The 18,300-nt window shown below is 39.5% G+C and overlaps 1 protein-coding gene across 9 annotated transcripts in view; it reads left to right on the plus strand.

Moving 5' to 3' along the window:
- robo1 (roundabout, axon guidance receptor, homolog 1 (Drosophila)) overlaps window positions 1–18,300 on the plus strand; it is a 295,430-nt gene that overhangs the window by 248,593 nt on the left and 28,537 nt on the right. For all 9 annotated transcript variants that reach the window (XM_047820606.1, XM_047820607.1, XM_047820608.1 and 6 more), the window contains 10 exons: window positions 353–477; window positions 2,246–2,417; window positions 4,989–5,194; window positions 6,505–6,586; window positions 7,120–7,288; window positions 7,724–7,890; window positions 8,037–8,158; window positions 12,890–13,124; window positions 14,738–14,859; window positions 17,190–17,361. In XM_047820606.1, coding sequence (XP_047676562.1) covers window positions 353–477; window positions 2,246–2,417; window positions 4,989–5,194; window positions 6,505–6,586; window positions 7,120–7,288; window positions 7,724–7,890; window positions 8,037–8,158; window positions 12,890–13,124; window positions 14,738–14,859; window positions 17,190–17,361 — 1,572 coding nt within the window. The remainder of the gene's footprint in view (window positions 1–352; window positions 478–2,245; window positions 2,418–4,988; window positions 5,195–6,504; window positions 6,587–7,119; window positions 7,289–7,723; window positions 7,891–8,036; window positions 8,159–12,889; window positions 13,125–14,737; window positions 14,860–17,189; window positions 17,362–18,300) is intronic.

The following is an 18,300-nucleotide window of genomic DNA, read 5'->3' on the forward strand; positions in this document are numbered from 1 at the left end:
CTTTATGGAGATTTAGTCCCAGTTTTCCGAAGTAATCCACAGCTCTGCTGGATTCATGGGTCTGATTGGTCAGACGGTGTTGATTAGTTTTGTGTTACAGTTAAATTGATGAGGTTTAAGAGGAATAAAACACTCTGGGACGCGCTGTTAGAGGAAAATAAGCAACGAACATGACGGCGTGACCTGAAGTGTTTTATTTTCACTAGTTGTAGTTTGTGAAGTCTTTAATGCTGTATTGTGTCGTTTTTTTGTATCAGTGATTAACGTATACTTTCTCACACACACACACACACACACACACACACACACACACACACACACACACACACACACACACACACACACACTTCAGTGCCGCCGGTGTTCGCAGTGCGGCCGAGGAACCAGGTGGTGGGGTTGGGACGCACCGTGACGTTTCAGTGCGAGGCGACAGGAAGCCCACAGCCGGCCATCTTCTGGCAACGAGAGGGGAGTCAGGTGAGAGAAACATACAGCAGATACAGGAGCTAATTGTAAATGTTAGCACTGAACTTCCTGTTCGTTTAACTGACCACACCCACTCCAAAGGAATGAAGCTTAGCTATCTGCTTATTATAGTAACAGTGTATTATTATTATTATTATTATTATTATTATTATTATTATTTATTTTATTTTTATTATTTTTTTTATTATCTTTTAGTTTTACTATCTTGTATCTTGTATTGTATTTAGACAAGCATTTCCTTTCGCTTAGCATCTTTTTACTGTGATTAAAGTGGCTCACTATGATGAGAAACACAATAGTCGAACAATTATGGAAAAAAAATATTAAGAGGAAAGAGTCTTGTAGGTCTGAGATAATAAAATCTTTTATTACGTGAGAAGTATCTTCGCTACAAGCACCGTTTCCGATTATTACTTGGAAAGTATCTTGTTAATACAAAGTATCTCGTTGTTATCTGAAAAGAATCTTGTGGTCGTGTGAAAAGTATCTCGTTATTACAAGTGACGTATCTCATTATCGTGTGAAAACTATCTCATAATTACAAAGCAAGTTGTTATGACAAGCAAAGTATCTCACTATTGTACGAACTATCTCGTTATTACAAAGTAACTAATTGTGCCGTGAAAAAAGTATTTTGTTAACTCGTTATTATCCGGAAAGAATCTCATCGTGTGAAGAGTATCTCGTTATTACGTTCGTTATCGTGAAGCATTTTGTGTTTTGAATATTTATCGTAGTTATTCTATATTATCTCGTTATCGATAAAAAATATCTAATTGTTATTAGAAATGCTTTTTTTTTTTTTTTACAAGAAACGCATCTCGCTGTTGTTACAGAGCAACCCGTTTTGTCTCGCTTGTGCTTCCATACATCCAAAATCTCTGTTATGTTACGTATTAAACTAAAACAACAGATTCCACAGACGTAACATCATCAGACGAGTAACGGCGAGACGCTTTGTCCAAATCACAAGACACCGTAGTTTCTTGTAATACGGAGAATCGTTTTTCTTGTAATAACAAAAAAGCTGATGGGAATTTTTTCTGCATGTTTTTTTTTTTTTTGTGAATTATAGCCTTTAGCAAGCTGTGTTTACATCTGTAATTCCTAATTGTGCTCTCCAGAATCCCCGCCCCCAATCACACACACACACACACACATTTTTTTATTTTTTGCATTATTAATAAGCCGTGCTGTGGACCTAATACTGAGACAGGTCTGCTTTCCTTCTAAATGTCTTTATTTCCTGATGATTTATTGCAGTTTGGTAATAAGTTTGCAGTATAAAGCCCCCCTCAACCATCCTGCCCGAAAACCCCAATCACACACACACACACACACACACACACACACACACACACACACACACACACACACACCCCTGCTGTGGGATAGATTTATGAACTCTTCAGTGATCCAGCTCCAGCTGTGCTTATTAAACACACCTTCAGGGAGAAACACATACTGCTTCAGGCAGCCAGACAGAGTGATCTCAACACACACACACACACACACACACACACACACACACACACACACACACACACACACACCTGCCCTAGGACTGTCGGAAATACCTCAAGAGTGTATGTTCAAACCGAGCAGCTTTACTTCACACACGTCAGTGTCCTGCTGTTTGTTTTGTTTTGTTTATTTATTTATTTGTTTATTTATTTATTTATTTATTTATTTATTTATTTATTTATAAGTAATACTAACAGTCACAGTTCTCTCCTCAACCTTGTTCTCCTCTCTGCAGAACCTGCTGTTCTCCTCCCAGCCTCCTCAATCCTCCAGCCGGTTCTCCGTGTCTCAGACCGGTGATCTGACCATCACGGGACTGGAGCGAGGAGACAGCGGCTACTACAGCTGTCAGGCGCTCAATATCGCAGGGAGTGTGATCACTAAAGCTCTGCTGGAGGTCACAGATAGTAAGAAACACACACACACATGCACAAACACACACACACATGCACAAACACACACACATATGCACAAACACACACACACACACATGCACAAACACACACATGCACAAACACACACACACACACACACACACACACACACATATGCACAAACACACACACACACACACATATGAACAAACACACACACGCACAAACACACACACACACATGCACAAACACACACACACATGCACAAACACACACATGCACAAACACACACACACATGCACAAACACACACACACACATGCACAAACACACACACATATGCACAAACACACACACACACACATGCACAAACACACACATGCACAAACACACACACACACACACACACACATATGCACAAACACACACACACACACACATATGAACAAACACACACACGCACAAACACACACACACACACATGCACAAACACACACACACATGCACAAACACACACACATGCACAAACACACACACACATGCACAAACACACACATGCACAAACAAACACACACACACACACACATGCACACACACATGCACAAACACACACACATGCACAAACAAACACACACACACATGCACAAACACACACACACACACATGCACAAACACACACACACACACATGCACAAACACACACACACAGAAACAGAAACACTAAAGAAACACACACAATACGTGATGATCGCTGAATGGCAGAACAAATGGAGCCACAAATAATCAGAAAATGGACAAAAACAAATTAAATTACATAAAAAATAATAATATTAATATTTTAACATAATATTTGAAATTTTATGTATTTAACATTTTTTAGAGTTGTTTTCATTTTCTGGAAACTCTTCCCAGTGACACAACTGTAAGACTTGCTGTGACGGCAGTAGTCGTGTCCACACACGTGAACAGAAGAGGGAATTGTTATAAAGCTCTGTCGCTATGACGTATCTGACGAGTCTCGCTACGAATCCTGCAGCAAATCTAGTGATTTTCAATATTGTAGAAAACTTGTTTGACTTTATGTTAATTCCAGCGAAGCTGTAAAACTCCACAGGACTGACTGACAGTAGCACGCCTGCTTTGTTGGTTTATTTCGGTTTCTGTCCATACTGTAGAAAATATCGTGATGTTCAACCATCACTTCTGTTTTTCTTACGAAACTTTACGTACGTGACGCTCCAAATAAATCCTAACGCACAAACGATCCTCGTGTCTCATCGAAGGCGCTGCTACAGTAGAGTAATAACAGGATCTCGGTAATTACACGATTTAGTGCTGTTTCTTGTCAGGAATAATGAAGTGTCCTGGATTGTTTTATTATTTCTTGCTTTATCTTGCTCTAAGCTCTGAGACATGAGCGCTAATAAAGCTAGCGGTACCTAAACAAACGGAGCCTTTCTCGCTAATGTATGTTTCCGTCCTGTTTATACAGTGCATAAGGGTTGATTTAATAGTCTTAATTAAGTTGATTGATATCTCAGAAGTGTGTGTTTTTTACGCCAGTGTTATAAAGCGGACACATGCCTGTGTTAGCGCACGTGCCGGAGCCCGCACTTGTCCGAGCGTGTACGTGAGAGGACGTTCTCCACCACGTTGTTTATACGTTTTACAAAGAGCTCGGCGCTCGGAATGTCGGCGCTATTAATCTCCTTTATTTCGTTTGCCGTCGCTCGGCTACTGCTGCTGAGTGAGTGGAAAATTGCTTCCAGTTGAAAAAATTAGCTTTCATTATGTGGTCTCTCTCTCTCTCTCTCTCTCTCTCTCTCTCTCTCTCTCTCCCTCTCTCATTTTATCTTCAATACCAAGTGTTGGTTTACTCTCTCACTCCCAATCTCTTTTTCACTTTCTGTTTATTTTCAATTTGAAGTGTTGACTCTCTCTCTCTCTCTCTCTCTCTCTCTCTCTCTTTCCTTTTATCTTCAATCCAAGTGTTGATTTGCTCTCTCACTCTTTTTATTTTCAGTTACAGCTGTTGATTCTGTCACTCTTTCTGTACCTCTCTTTCTATTCTGTCTCTCTCTCTCTCTCTCTCTCTCTCTCTCTCTCTCTCTCTCTCTCTCTCTCTCCCCCCACTCTGTGATACTCAGGAGATCAGAAGCCCATGATCCTTACACCAATACAACATTTAACTGACTGTACATTACAATCACACCCCCAGTGTCACCCATATGAGGATGGGTTCCCCCTTGAGTCCGGTTCCTCTCAAGGTTTCTTCCTTTACCAATTTAAGGCAGTTCTTCCTCGCCACTGCTGCCTGAGTCACCTCAGACTTGCTCATAGGGGAATAAATACATACACATTGTGAACTATATACATCTAATAATAATCTAGAATTTTTATTCTGTTAATTCTTATTTCTTTTATTATTCGTTAATTCCTTTATCATTAATTATGTTTACCTTCTGCTCTGTGTTTATGTTCTGTAAAGCTGCTTTGGGACAATGTCTATTGTAAAAAGCGCAATACAAATAAACTTGAATTGAATTGAATTGAATTGAATTTATCAGGTGTTTATTCTCTCTCTCTCTCTCTCTCTCTGATCCAGTCATTTCAGACCGCCCTCCACCTGTCATCCGTCAGGGACCCACCAATCACACGGTTCCGCTGGACAGTACGGTGGTTCTGGGCTGCAGGGCGACAGGAAGTCCTTCACCCACCATCATGTGGAAGAAAGATGGAGTTCTGGTGTCTGCTCATGACTCCCGCTTTAAGCTGCTGGACTCTGGAGGTCTGCAGATCCGATATGCCAAGGTACGACTCCCAGGACATCGTCACAGGCTAAAGATCCCCAGAGTTAATACACTGATCTGTCTCTTTAGCTATTCAGTTGTGGATTGAGGAGTCTGATTGGCTGAGTCTAATTACCTGATATTAGTTTGCTCAGTCTGAATGGCTGAGATTGAGTGACTGAGCCGGAAAACTTAGATTGTCTGATTTTGAGTGGCAGATTTTAATTGACTGAGTCTGATTGGCTGATTTTAATTGACTGAGTCTGATTGGCAGATTTTAATTGACTGAGTCTGATTGGCTGATTTTAATTGACTGAGTCTGATTGGCTGATTTTAATTGACTGAGTCTGATTGACAGGTTTTAATTGACTGAGTCTGATTGGCTGGTTTTAATTGACTGAGTCTGATTGGCTGACGGTTCTGTGGCTGGTACAGTGAGGAGGATCAGTAATGACACGTATTGGCATTTCCACTCAGAACCTGTTTTATATGAACAACTAATATAGACAACTTATTCCATATGAGTGAGAGAGACGGAGAGAGAGAGAGAGAGATGGAGAGAGAGAGATCTCTATAGTGCAAAAAAGAGAAAAAAGGCTGTGTGTGTGTGCGTGCGTGTGTGTGTGTGTGTGTGTGTGTGTGTGTGTGTGTGTGCTGAGTCGTATAGAAGGATTTTACGATCATTGAATCAGAATTAGAAAATGAATTTTTATTGAGACATAATTTTTGGTCATTAGGTTTTTTTCTTTCTTTCTTTCTAGACGCTGCTCTGATGTTATTTCTTTCCCACAGGATTATTTTATAGATATGTGCAGATTTATCCCTAAACTGCACGAGTCGTAAATACCGAGCGTACTATAAACTATAAACAAACAGAAAGAACAGGATAGAGTTGTTAGGTTTTGTTTAGCGGTTATTATTTTTTCTTTACCAAAATGAAATGAAACACAATAACTTCCTCTCTATCTTACCCTGAGTGTTCATTTCGTCTTCTCACCTGTCTGGGCACTTGTCCTTTTATGGAGTTTTGTGGGTGTGACTTTATGCAAATGAGCAGTGATTAACATAGACACGTGAGGACGAAGAAAATCAGGCTTTCTTCTAACATTCTGATTTTGCTTTTCTTTCTTTTTTCTCCCTCCTGAGGAAATTCCAGCACGATTAAAATTGGTCTGATCATTTTAGCTGTCACTCAATTAGACATCTCGGCCATTTAGAAGCACGTGTAACATCTTGCATTAAGTCGTAAAAAAAGCTAAATGATGAAGATAAATGATTTTTTTTCTCTTTTCTTTTCTTTTCTTTTCTTTTTTTTGTATGATTGTGATGTAGCTTGGAGACACGGGTGTGTATACATGTGTCGCGTCCAGTCCCAGTGGAGAAGCATCATGGAAGGCCTACCTGGAAGTTCAAGGTTGGGACACACACACATACACACACACACACACACTTTTAGGATGTGTGCATGGAGAGAGAGTGAAAGGCAAATGAAACATGAATGACTCTGTAATTGCTTGTCTCCGTCCTTCATAGGTGACTGACATTATAATAACTTGAAATGACAGTAAAAGAGAGAGAGAGAGACAGAGAGAGAGAGACAGAGAGAGAGAGCACAAGAAAGAGAAAGAGAGACGGGGAGAGAGAGAGAGAGAGAGAGAGAGTGAGAGATCGCACGAGAGAAACAGAGAGTGAGCACGAGAGAGAGAGAGACAGAGAGAGAGAAAGATGGAGAGAGAGAGAGACAGAGAGAGAAAGAGAGATAGAGATACAGGGAGAGAGAGAGACAGAGAGAGAGCACAAGAGAGACAGAGAGAGAGAGAGAAAGAGAGACGGGGGAGAGAGAGAGAGAGCACGAGAGAAACAGAGAGAGAGCGAGCGAGAGAGAGAGATGGAGAGAGACTATTCTGCTCTTTTTCGATCATCTCCATCTTTTCCTTCCTGTTACAGAGTTCGGTATAGGAGTTCAGCCCGGCCGACCCACCGACCCAAACCTGATACCTAGCGCTCCCTCCAAACCCGAGGTCATTGATGTCACTCGCACCACCGTGTCTCTGTCCTGGAAGCCTGACCTTCACTCCGGAGCCACGCCCACCTCATACATCATTGAGGCCTTCAGGTGGCAGCTTTAATCTTTTACTTATGATAAATTCTATGTGTCAGCATGGAGACGATCTCTCACCTTTACATGAGCGCCTGCTGGGATGTTGGAAGATCCTAAAATAAGCTGATTCTGTTAAACGCCAAGCGACACGGGAAGCGACACGGGAAGCGACAAGCGAAGCGACACAGGAAGCGACACGGGAAGCGACAAGCGAAGCGACACGGGAACGCTTAAGCGAATTAGCAACTTTCATTTTTTTGTAAACAAGTAGAACAATGAATAAAATAACTTCCTTAGTACCATTCTTTAATCTCTTCACTATATCAGCACCTGAGATGTATCATACAAGCCAAAGGAAGTGTGTAACAGAACTTCTGTTGCTAAGTAGCGATTCAGTTCAGGTGTCAGCATGGGGAATGTGTTAAGGGTCCACTGTTGTGTTTCCTGCAGTCATGCAGCAGGCAGTAGCTGGCACACGCTAGCAGAGCATGTGAGGACCGAGAGCTACGTGCTGAAGGGTCTGAAGCCCAGCGCCGTCTATCTCTTCTTGGTCAGGGCGGCTAACGCATATGGCCTGAGTGACCCGAGTCCCATCAGCGACGCCATCAAAACACAAGGTGAACACATTGCGAGCGTGCAGTAAACATGCTCACATGTCAAACACTGTACGCATCTGTAGAGATTTAAGTCTTGATGAGCTTGTGTATGTGTGTGTGTGTGTGTGTGTGTGTGTGTGTGTGTGTGTGTGTGTGTGTGTACACAGAAATTCCTCCAACCAGTCAGGGAGTGGAGCACGGGCAGATCCAGAGGGAGCTCGGAGATGTCGTCATCCACCTCCACAACCCCACCATCCTTTCATCCTCCTCCATCCGTGTGCAGTGGACAGTAAGATATCCTTCTCACGTTTACATTTACATCGGCTGTGCTCTCAGGGTGGGCGGGGCATACTCTTTCTGTCCTGTCAATCACAGTGATGCAGAACAATGAGAGATTTTGAGCTCAGGTATGCGGAAGAGGGCAGAAAGCGCCGTGAACGTGTAACTCATTTGTACGAAGGAATTCTTTTCGCTCTTTAGAATCCGATCCAACATCGGAGCATTAAAGTATACACGCCATTCCTCGTCTAGGTAAGTTCTCAAAAAACGCAAACCGCAGCTTTAAAGTTTATATATACGTATTATAGAAACATTTTGAAAAAGTTCATCGAACTCATCAAAGCAGAGCGTCTTCGGAGCGAACGTGTCGTCCGTCCGTTTCTCGGTAAAGATCATCCGTCACAGCCGCCATCTTTTTCACATCCACCCACGAACCGTGCATGAGTCTGTGATTGTAGTTTATGTTTTTAAACCTGTAATAAATTTGCAATGTGCTGGAAATGTGCTTAATGCAGCATGAGCACCTCTCCTCCGAGCCAGGCGGTGTTCGTAGTAAAATACACACATGTGTCGTTCGGTGTCAGGATTTTGGAACCTTCGCACTTTTTCGAGTGTATAACGAGTTGCAGCTGAGACGACAGGTTTTATTGGCGTGCATTACGTCCTTTACGAGGCTGCACGGTTCTCTGCATTAGAACCATATGGATGAGATCCTACTCTTGTCTTTCTACAAAATCTCCAGGGCTTCTGAATCACGTCGAGAAAAAAATTAAAGAGTCCGATAACAAGTCCCGCGCTTAACATGTAGACGAAACAAAGCCTGGAGATGATTCGCCGTCCCTACGAGAACTCGCTCATGATATTGTGAATATTGTGTACAAATGACTCAGAAAGACACGAGTAGTCCTTGCACGAGCTCCTGCTTCGTGTCTTCTGAGTTCTTGCGTTTAGGGTTAACTCCAAGAGCTCGAGATCCTGCTGGAAACAGACACGAGAGATTATCTGCTCGGAGATAGCTTCAGGCCAGCAGAAGTCTGGGAGACACTCCGAGCGGTACAGTAAGTGGTGTAGTGTTTCCTGAGACGATAAAGTGTTTCCACATCGTCGCATTTCTTTACAATTTGCCTCTCCGTCTAATCGCCGCTACGTTGTCAGTACAGTCTGTCTTTCCCTGGTGTGTGATCATCGTGCTCTTTTACAGAAAGTTCAGCCTGTCCATCTGAGCACCACGAAGACAGAGCTTCTATAACGAGAGCTGTCAGTTCCAGCTATAACGCAGTGACACACAAAAATGGAGTTACTTTACCACCCGCACCACGTGCTAGTCACCATGACCTTGGCTTGAAAAGCACATATTTATCCTTTAATAAATTGTGCGACGTGGCAAGAAATCCGAAACGCAACATATTTGTATACCGAAATCTGATAGGCTCTTATATTTTTCTTATACTTTTTGTTTGACCAAAAGTTTTTTTTTTGTTTGTTTTTTTTTTTACAAACTTTACTTGATTATAAACTCGTTTGTTTTGTGTAATCTAATCTAATCTGTATTAATGCGCTAACGAAGATAGCTTACATTACGTTATTATACTGCATTGTCTTAGCTACAACATTTACACGTGGTCGACCGTTTCCATGACACCACAACGTGGCCGGAACAACACGCTGGAGCTTCACTGCAGCTAGATAATAAGAATTCAGGATTTCTTGTTGATTAGACACAGTGTAATATTGGTGATTAGACACGCTGTAATGTTGGTGATTAGACACGGTGTAATATTGGTGATTAGACACGCTGTAATATTGGTGATTAGACACGGTGTAATATTGGTGATTAGACACGCTGTAATATTGGTGATTAGACACGGTGTAATATTGGTGATTAGACACGGTGTAATATTGGTGATTAGACACGCTGTAATATTGGTGATTAGACACGGTGTAATATTGGTGATTAGACACGGTGTAATATTGGTGATTAGACACGCTGTAATATTGGTGATTAGACACGCTGTAATATTGGTGATTAGACACGCTGTAATATTGGTGATTAGACACAGTGTAATATTGGTGATTAGACACAGTGTAATATTGGTGATTAGACACGGTGTAATATTGGTGATTAGACACGGTGTAATATTGGTGATTAGACACGGTGTAATATTGGTGATTAGACACGGTGTAATATTGGTGATTAGACACAGTGTAATATTGGTGATTAGACACGGTGTAATATTGGTGATTAGACACGCTGTAATATTGGTGATTAGACACGCTGTAATATTGGTGATTAGACACGCTGTAATATTGGTGATTAGACACGGTGTAATATTGGTGATTAGACACGGTGTAATATTGGTGATTAGACACAGTGTAATATTGGTGATTAGACACGCTGTAATATTGGTGATTAGACACGGTGTAATATTGGTGATTAGACATGGTGTAATATTGGTGATTAGACACGCTGTAATATTGGTGATTAGACACGGTGTAATATTGGTGATTAGACACGCTGTAATATTGGTGATTAGACACGGTGTAATATTGGTGATTAGACACGCTGTAATATTGGTGATTAGACACAGTGTAATATTGGTGATTAGACACGGTGTAGATGTAATATTGGTGATTAGACACAGTGTAATATTGGTGATTAGACACGGTGTAATATTGGTGATTAGACACGGTGTAATATTGGTGATTAGACACAGTGTAATATTGGTGATTAGACACGATGTAATATTGGTGATTAGACACGCTGTAATATTGGTGATTAGACACGCTGTAATATTGGTGATTAGACACGCTGTAATATTGGTGATTAGACACGGTGTAATATTGGTGATTAGACACGGTGTAATATTGGTGATTAGACACGGTGTAATATTGGTGATTAGACATGGTGTAATATTGGTGATTAGACACGCTGTAATATTGGTGATTAAACACGCTGTAATATTGGTGATTAGACACGCTGTAATATTGGTGATTAGACATGGTGTAATATTGGTGATTAGACACAGTGTAATATTGGTGATTAGACACGCTGTAATATTGGTGATTAGACACGGTGTAATATTGGTGATTAGACATGGTGTAATATTGGTGATTAGACACGCTGGTGATTAGACACAGTGTAATATTGGTGATTAGACATGGTGTAATATTGGTGATTAGACATGGTGTAATATTGGTGATTAGACACGGTGTAATATTGGTGATTAGACATGGTGTAATATTGGTGATTAGACACGCTGGTGATTAGACACGCTGTAATATTGGTGATTAGACACGCTGTAATATTGGTGATTAGACACAGTGTAATATTGGTGATTAGACACAGTGTAATATTGGTGATTAGACACAGTGTAATATTGGTGATTAGACACGCTGTAATATTGGTGATTAGACACGGTGTAATATTGGTGATTAGACACGGTGTAATATTGGTGATTAGACATGGTGTAATATTGGTGATTAGACACGGTGTAATATTGGTGATTAGACATGGTGTAATATTGGTGATTAGACACGGTGTAATATTGGTGATTAGACATGGTGTAATATTGGTGATTAGACACGCTGGTGATTAGACACAGTGTAATATTGGTGATTAGACACGGTGTAGATGTAATATTGGTGATTAGACACGCTGTAATATTGGTGATTAGACACGCTGTAATATTGGTGATTAGACACGATGTAATATTGGTGATTAGACACGCTGTAATATTGGTGATTAGACACGCTGTAATATTGGTGATTAGACACGGTGTAATATTGGTGATTAGACACGGTGTAATATTGGTGATTAGACACGGTGTAATATTGGTGATTAGACACGATGTAATATTGGTGATTAGACACGGTGTAATATTGGTGATTAGACACGGTGTAATATTGGTGATTAGACACGGTGTAATATTGGTGATTAGACACGGTGTAATATTGGTGATTAGACACGGTGTAATATTGGTGATTAGACACGGTGTAATATTGGTGATTAGACACGGTGTAATATTGGTGATTAGACACGGTGTAATATTGGTGATTAGACACAGTGTAATATTGGTGATTAGACACAGTGTAATATTGGTGATTAGACACGCTGTAATATTGGTGATTAGACACGGTGTAATATTGGTGATTAGACACGGTGTAATATTGGTGATTAGACATGGTGTAATATTGGTGATTAGACACGCTGGTGATTAGACACAGTGTAATATTGGTGATTAGACACGGTGTAGATGTAATATTGGTGATTAGACACGGTGTAATATTGGTGATTAGACACGGTGTAATATTGGTGATTAGACACGGTGTAATATTGGTGATTAGACACGGTGTAATATTGGTGATTAGACACAGTGTAATATTGGTGATTAGAAATGTACCATTAGATATACAGTTACATTGCTGATTAAACATGCAGTGACATTGCTGATTAGACATACTGTAATATCAGACATACCATAACGTTAGAGATACTATAACATGATGTTGATTAGACATACTGTAACATTAGACATGTAGTTACATGGTTGATTAGAATTGTTGTATTATTAGAGATAATGTAACATCGACACTGTATCAGACTTGCTGATCAGACATGCTGTATCAATGTTGATTAGACTTGTTGTTACATGCTTGATGAGACATGTTGTAACATTTGAGATAGCGTAACATTGATGATTAGCCACACTGTAACATGGTTGTGTTGTGTTGTGTTGTGCAGGTGGAGCAGCAGTCCCAGTACATGCAGGGCTATAAGGTGATGTACCGCGTGTCGTCCGAGTCGGGGCAGACGCGGAGCGACTGGACCATGTATGAGGTCAGGAGTCCTGCCGAGTACACGGCCGTGATCACTCAGCTCCGCAAAGGCACCACCTACGAGTTCAAAATACGACCCTTCTTTAACGAGTTCCAGGGCACCGACAGCGACATCAAAGTCGGCAAGACGCTGGAGGAAGGTGAGGACTTCCCTCTCGTAGCAGCCCGTTAAACTTCTATCATGTGACTCCCGTGTGCATCAGCGTAGATCCTCGAATCTGCCGTACACCGAACCGCTCTTCAGATGCAGCTTTTGTTTCAGCTCTCGAAGCTGTAACTGTGCGAATCGGCGGCATGAGAGTGACACGAGACGAGACGAGGCGAGACCAGAAGAGCCGAGCGGCAGACGGGAAAATTGAAATGTATCGAATGCTCAAACACATGCCTCGCTAATTGTTCGTCGGGTGTGGACGTCTGTGGGCCCTTTATTCCACATGGATTCGTTTTACTCGCTCGGTGTGTGTGTGTCAGTGTGTGTGTGTGTGAGCGAGTGGGAAATGTTTGTGTGAAAAAGCTGAACAGTGAAAAAAAGGTTTGGAAAAGCAGCTGGGTTTGCTCTTAAGGTTATAACTGTCCATAAGAGACCTGTTTTCTGGATTCATGCTCAGTTTTACACTCACAGCGTAACAGCCTGAAATACTTCACTGTTCTTGCTGAAGCCTTACCGTATATATATATGTGTGTGTGTGTGTGTGTGTGTGTGTGTGTGTGTGTATATATATATAGTCCTAAATCAGGAAGGTAGAAGTATTTGTTAAAAGATGTTGTAGCTCACAGGTGAGTGTCTGATCGCATGATGCTAAAGTAGTAGCTTCGATTTTCTGAGCTATAAGGAAAAGTTTCAGAACAACAATATGAACACACACACACACACACCCTGACTGATCAGCATTTACCTTTCTATTTCTATTTAGATCATTGTTGGTAAATTTGGTGTAAATTGGATTAAGCACTAGGGGGGCACGGTGGCTTAGTGGTTAGCACGTTCACCTTACACCTCCAGGGTCGGGGGTTTGATTCCCACCTCCGCCTTGTGTGTGTGGAGTTTGCATGTTCTCCCCGTGCCTCGGGGGTTTCCTCCGGGTACTCCGGTTTCCTCCCCCGGTCCAAAGACATGCATGGTAGGTTGATTGGCATCTCTGGGAAATTGTCCGTAGTGTGTGTGTGTGAGTGAATGAGAGTGTGTGTGTGTGTGCCCTGTGATGGGTCGGCACTCCGTCCAGGGTGTATCCTGCCTCGATGCCCGATGACGCCTGAGATAGGCACAGGCTCCCCGTGACCCGAGAAGTTCGGATAAGCGGTAGAAAATGAATGAATGAATGGATTAAGCGCTTTAGATGAACGCATCGTCCTGGATCTCCTGCTTTTAATTTAATTAGAGTTCACATGACAGGAAATGAAAACCATAAACAACCCAAATTTGTAGTCTAAATTATCCCATTATATAACAAATGACACTGCAAAGTAGGATGCTCTGAAAAGGTGGTTAGGGGCGTGTCTGTGCAGGTCACATGACCATAATGTACCTGTGCTGTGAACTTAGTAACCCGCCCCAAACCCTTATAGCTTCACTTCTGTAACCTTAAGCATAATATTTTGGGAGATGTTTGGAAAGAGAGAGCAGGTCTTGGAGTGTCTTTATACTAAAGAATAAATAATTCTGAAGCCTACATACTCTATATATCTGTTAGAAGTTTTTTTGGGCTTGTGTTGTGTTGTTCTGTTGTGATTGTGATGTGATGTATTGTTTTAGCCCCTAGTGCAGCGCCCAGAGACGTGACTGTCACACAGAGCAGAGACAACAGCACTGCCATCCTGCTCTCCTGGCAAGCACCTCGTGAGGACGAGCGCAACGGAATGGTCCAGGAGTACAGGGTGAGCATGCATACACACACACGCACACACACACACACACACACACGCGCGCACACACCCATGCACACACATGCAAACACACACGCACACACACACTCTCACACACACACACACATGCACACAAACGCACACACTCACGCACACACACACACACCCACATGCACACAAACGCACACACTCACGCACACACACACACATGCAAACACACACACACACACACACACTCACACACACACACACACACACACACACACACACACACACACACACACACACACACACACACACAAGAACAAAGGCCCATAAAGATGATTAGAAAACAACTCTTTCAGGCTTTCACACATGACGTTTTATCAGCAACTGAGGCGTGGATCAGAAACCTGTGTTCTGCTGCCATCTATTGGCCAACTAGGAAAATTACACTTGGAGGTGTTTGGATTTAAAATTTGCAACATGATCAGTGAAGCATATGCCAAAAAATACAAATATATGAGTTTTATTATTCTAGAATCTTTTCATATTCATCAGATATAAATATAAATATATATGTAAATATATGTTACACATTAAGGACAGAAATGTTTTCATGTATACTATGAAAATAAACAAAATAATTTTTTTTTGTTTTTTATAACAAAATATCTATTTTTATAAATTTAGTCTATATATAAGTCTATAAATCATTAATGATCTTTATTTCACGGTTTATTTCATATTATTATACGTATTTATAATATACACAGATGCCTCGTAAATAAAATCTAATAATGCAAAATAAATATTCGAAATATTAGGAAATTATTCGCTACATTTTATTGTACACTGCATGTCTATTGTATTTATTTAGAATATATTAATTATGAACCATTATCTATTTTTTTATTCATTCGTATCCGTGCCTCATTATCTATACGTGACGTACTTAATGATAATTAATTACATTCGCTTTTAATATATTAAGATGTAACGATGAAATATGTTAAAATTATTGTTTAAAAATATAAACATTAAATAATTTAACGTTGCTATTATCTCGGAATTTTTAAAAAAAACATACTTTTTAGTGTTTATTATTCTGATTTGATAAATAAATAAATAAATAAATAAATTGTATTATTATAGCCATATAAATTGTACATTATCATCTATAATGTATTCAGTATTTTATTATATTTACTTTAGTCTGAGTGTATCTTTATAGCTGGTTATTTGTTTTCTTTCTCTCTTTCTCTCGCTGTTTTTAATTCACCGTGCCGTCATTTAACGTTACATTACAAATCGCTGATGATTTCACAGCTACTCTAGTATTTGAGGTGCTTGCATGTTATTTCACGCTCGTTGAACGTGGCGAGACTGAGCGACTCGCTGCTTAATCACTTCCCCTGATTGCTACCTGCCTTAAAAGAGCGAGTGAAGGATCGTGGGCCAGGTTTGATTCTGTTTCTCTGAGAGCCCACGGGGACAGCTGAAGCTTTTGGAGCAATCCTGTCAGACAGACAGACAGACAGACAGACAGACAGACAGACAGACAGACGGGCAGGAAATCTCCGTCAAAACAAGATTAGTGTGTGAAGAGGTTGATGGAGCTGCAGGCTAAAGCTCTATTGCTATCAGGCTTGTGCTTTATTTTATTAAATTTTTTCCCCCTGTGTATATCAGATTTTTAGACGAGGCAGATTCACGAGTCCGAGTAGCGAAAGCACGTAGTCGAGTGCGCACGGCTGGACGTGTCTGAATCGCAGGATCTCAGTGATGAAACGGCTTTATTTAACAGCCAGCACTGATGACTCAGAGTTTGACACAAGCACATGTTTAATCACTGCTACGAAAGCGTTCAACCTCGGATTTTACAATGGGGGGGGGGGGGATTATTATTATTATTTTGATATAAAGTATGGAAATGTGTTTATAACAATAAAGTTTGTTCACACATTCACACGTTATTCAGGGACATCTGAAGGATTAAAGTGACATCCGGTAGATGACACGTCAGATCCAAACGTCTGGTGCGTAAAAGTTTAGCGATTTTACACACGGCAGCTTTAAACGCACCGACAAACTCTCTGTCTTTAAAACGTTACGCCGTCGCCGTGATTGTCGTCAAGCTTCTGAAATGTAAAACTCTGTATGTACTTCTATAAAAAAGTTTGTCGGTGCGTTTAAAGCTGCCGTGTGTAAAATCGCTAACTTTAATAGGACGGAACGCAGCTACGGGATGTAACGCACTAGTTTGTTTAGTCTTGTGCTACTTTAGTGTCTACACTATTTATCATTTCACCTGCGTAACACCGAGGAGCCGAGGAATTAACATGAAACATTCTGTTACTCAGATCTGGTGTTTGGGCAACGAGACTCGTTACCATGTCAACCGCAGCGTGGATGGCAACACCTTCTCAGCGGTGATCTCGGGTCTGGTTCCGGGCATCCGTTACGGCGTGGAGGTGTCAGCCAGCACCGGAGCTGGACCAGGAGTGAAGAGTGACATCACCTACTTCCAGCTTGGTGAGAAAATTCAGACACACAACACCACAACTCCCAAAGCAAAAAACACAAGTAAACAACCAAACAAAAAACACCCCAACAGACTCCCAATAAAAAAAAACATAAAAAAAAACAAAAAAAAAAAAAAAATTAAAAAAAAAAAAAAAAATAAAAAAAATGTAAATAAAAATTAAAAAGTAAAAAAAAAAAAATGCAAAAAAAAAAAAAAAAAAAAAAAAAAAAAATGAAAAATAAAAATTAAATAAAGAAACAAAAAAAAAAAAAAAGATAAAAAAACAACGAAAAAAAAAAAAAAAATAAAAAAAGAAAAAGAAAAAAAAAGTAAAAAAAAAAAACAAAAAAAATAACACAGACAAAGAAAAAAAAAAAGAAAAAAAAAAAAAAAAAAAAAAATAAAAAAAAACGAAAACAAAAAAAAAAGGACAAATAAAAAAAAAAAAAAAAAAAAAAAATAAAAAAAGAAAAAAAAAATAAAAAAAAAAAAAAAAAAAAAAAAAAAGAAAAAGAAAGAAAAGAAAAAAAAAAAAAAAAAAATAAAAAATAACATACCAAAAAAAAAAGAAAAAAAAAAAAAAAAAACAAAAAAAAAGAAAAAGAGAAAACAAAAGAAAAAAAAAAAAACAAACAAAAAACAAAAAAAAAAAAAAAAGAAAAAAAAAAAAAAAAAATAATAAAAAATAAAAAAAAATTAAAAAAAAAAAAAAAAAAAGAGACCCACCCCCCCAAAAAAAAAAAAAAAAAAAAAAAAATAAAAAAAAAATAAAAAAAAAAATATAATTTTTTAAAATTTAATATTTTAAAAATAAAAAAAAAAAAAAAAAAAAAAAAAACAAAAAAAATTTTATAAAAAAAAAAAAAAAAACAAAAAAAAAAAAACCAAAAAAAAAAATAAAAACAAAAAAAACAAAAAAAATAAAAAAAAAAAAAAAAAAAAAACAA

This window comes from Tachysurus fulvidraco, chromosome 11, assembly GCF_022655615.1.
Source record: "Tachysurus fulvidraco isolate hzauxx_2018 chromosome 11, HZAU_PFXX_2.0, whole genome shotgun sequence".
Classification (NCBI taxonomy): domain Eukaryota; kingdom Metazoa; phylum Chordata; class Actinopteri; order Siluriformes; family Bagridae; genus Tachysurus; species Tachysurus fulvidraco.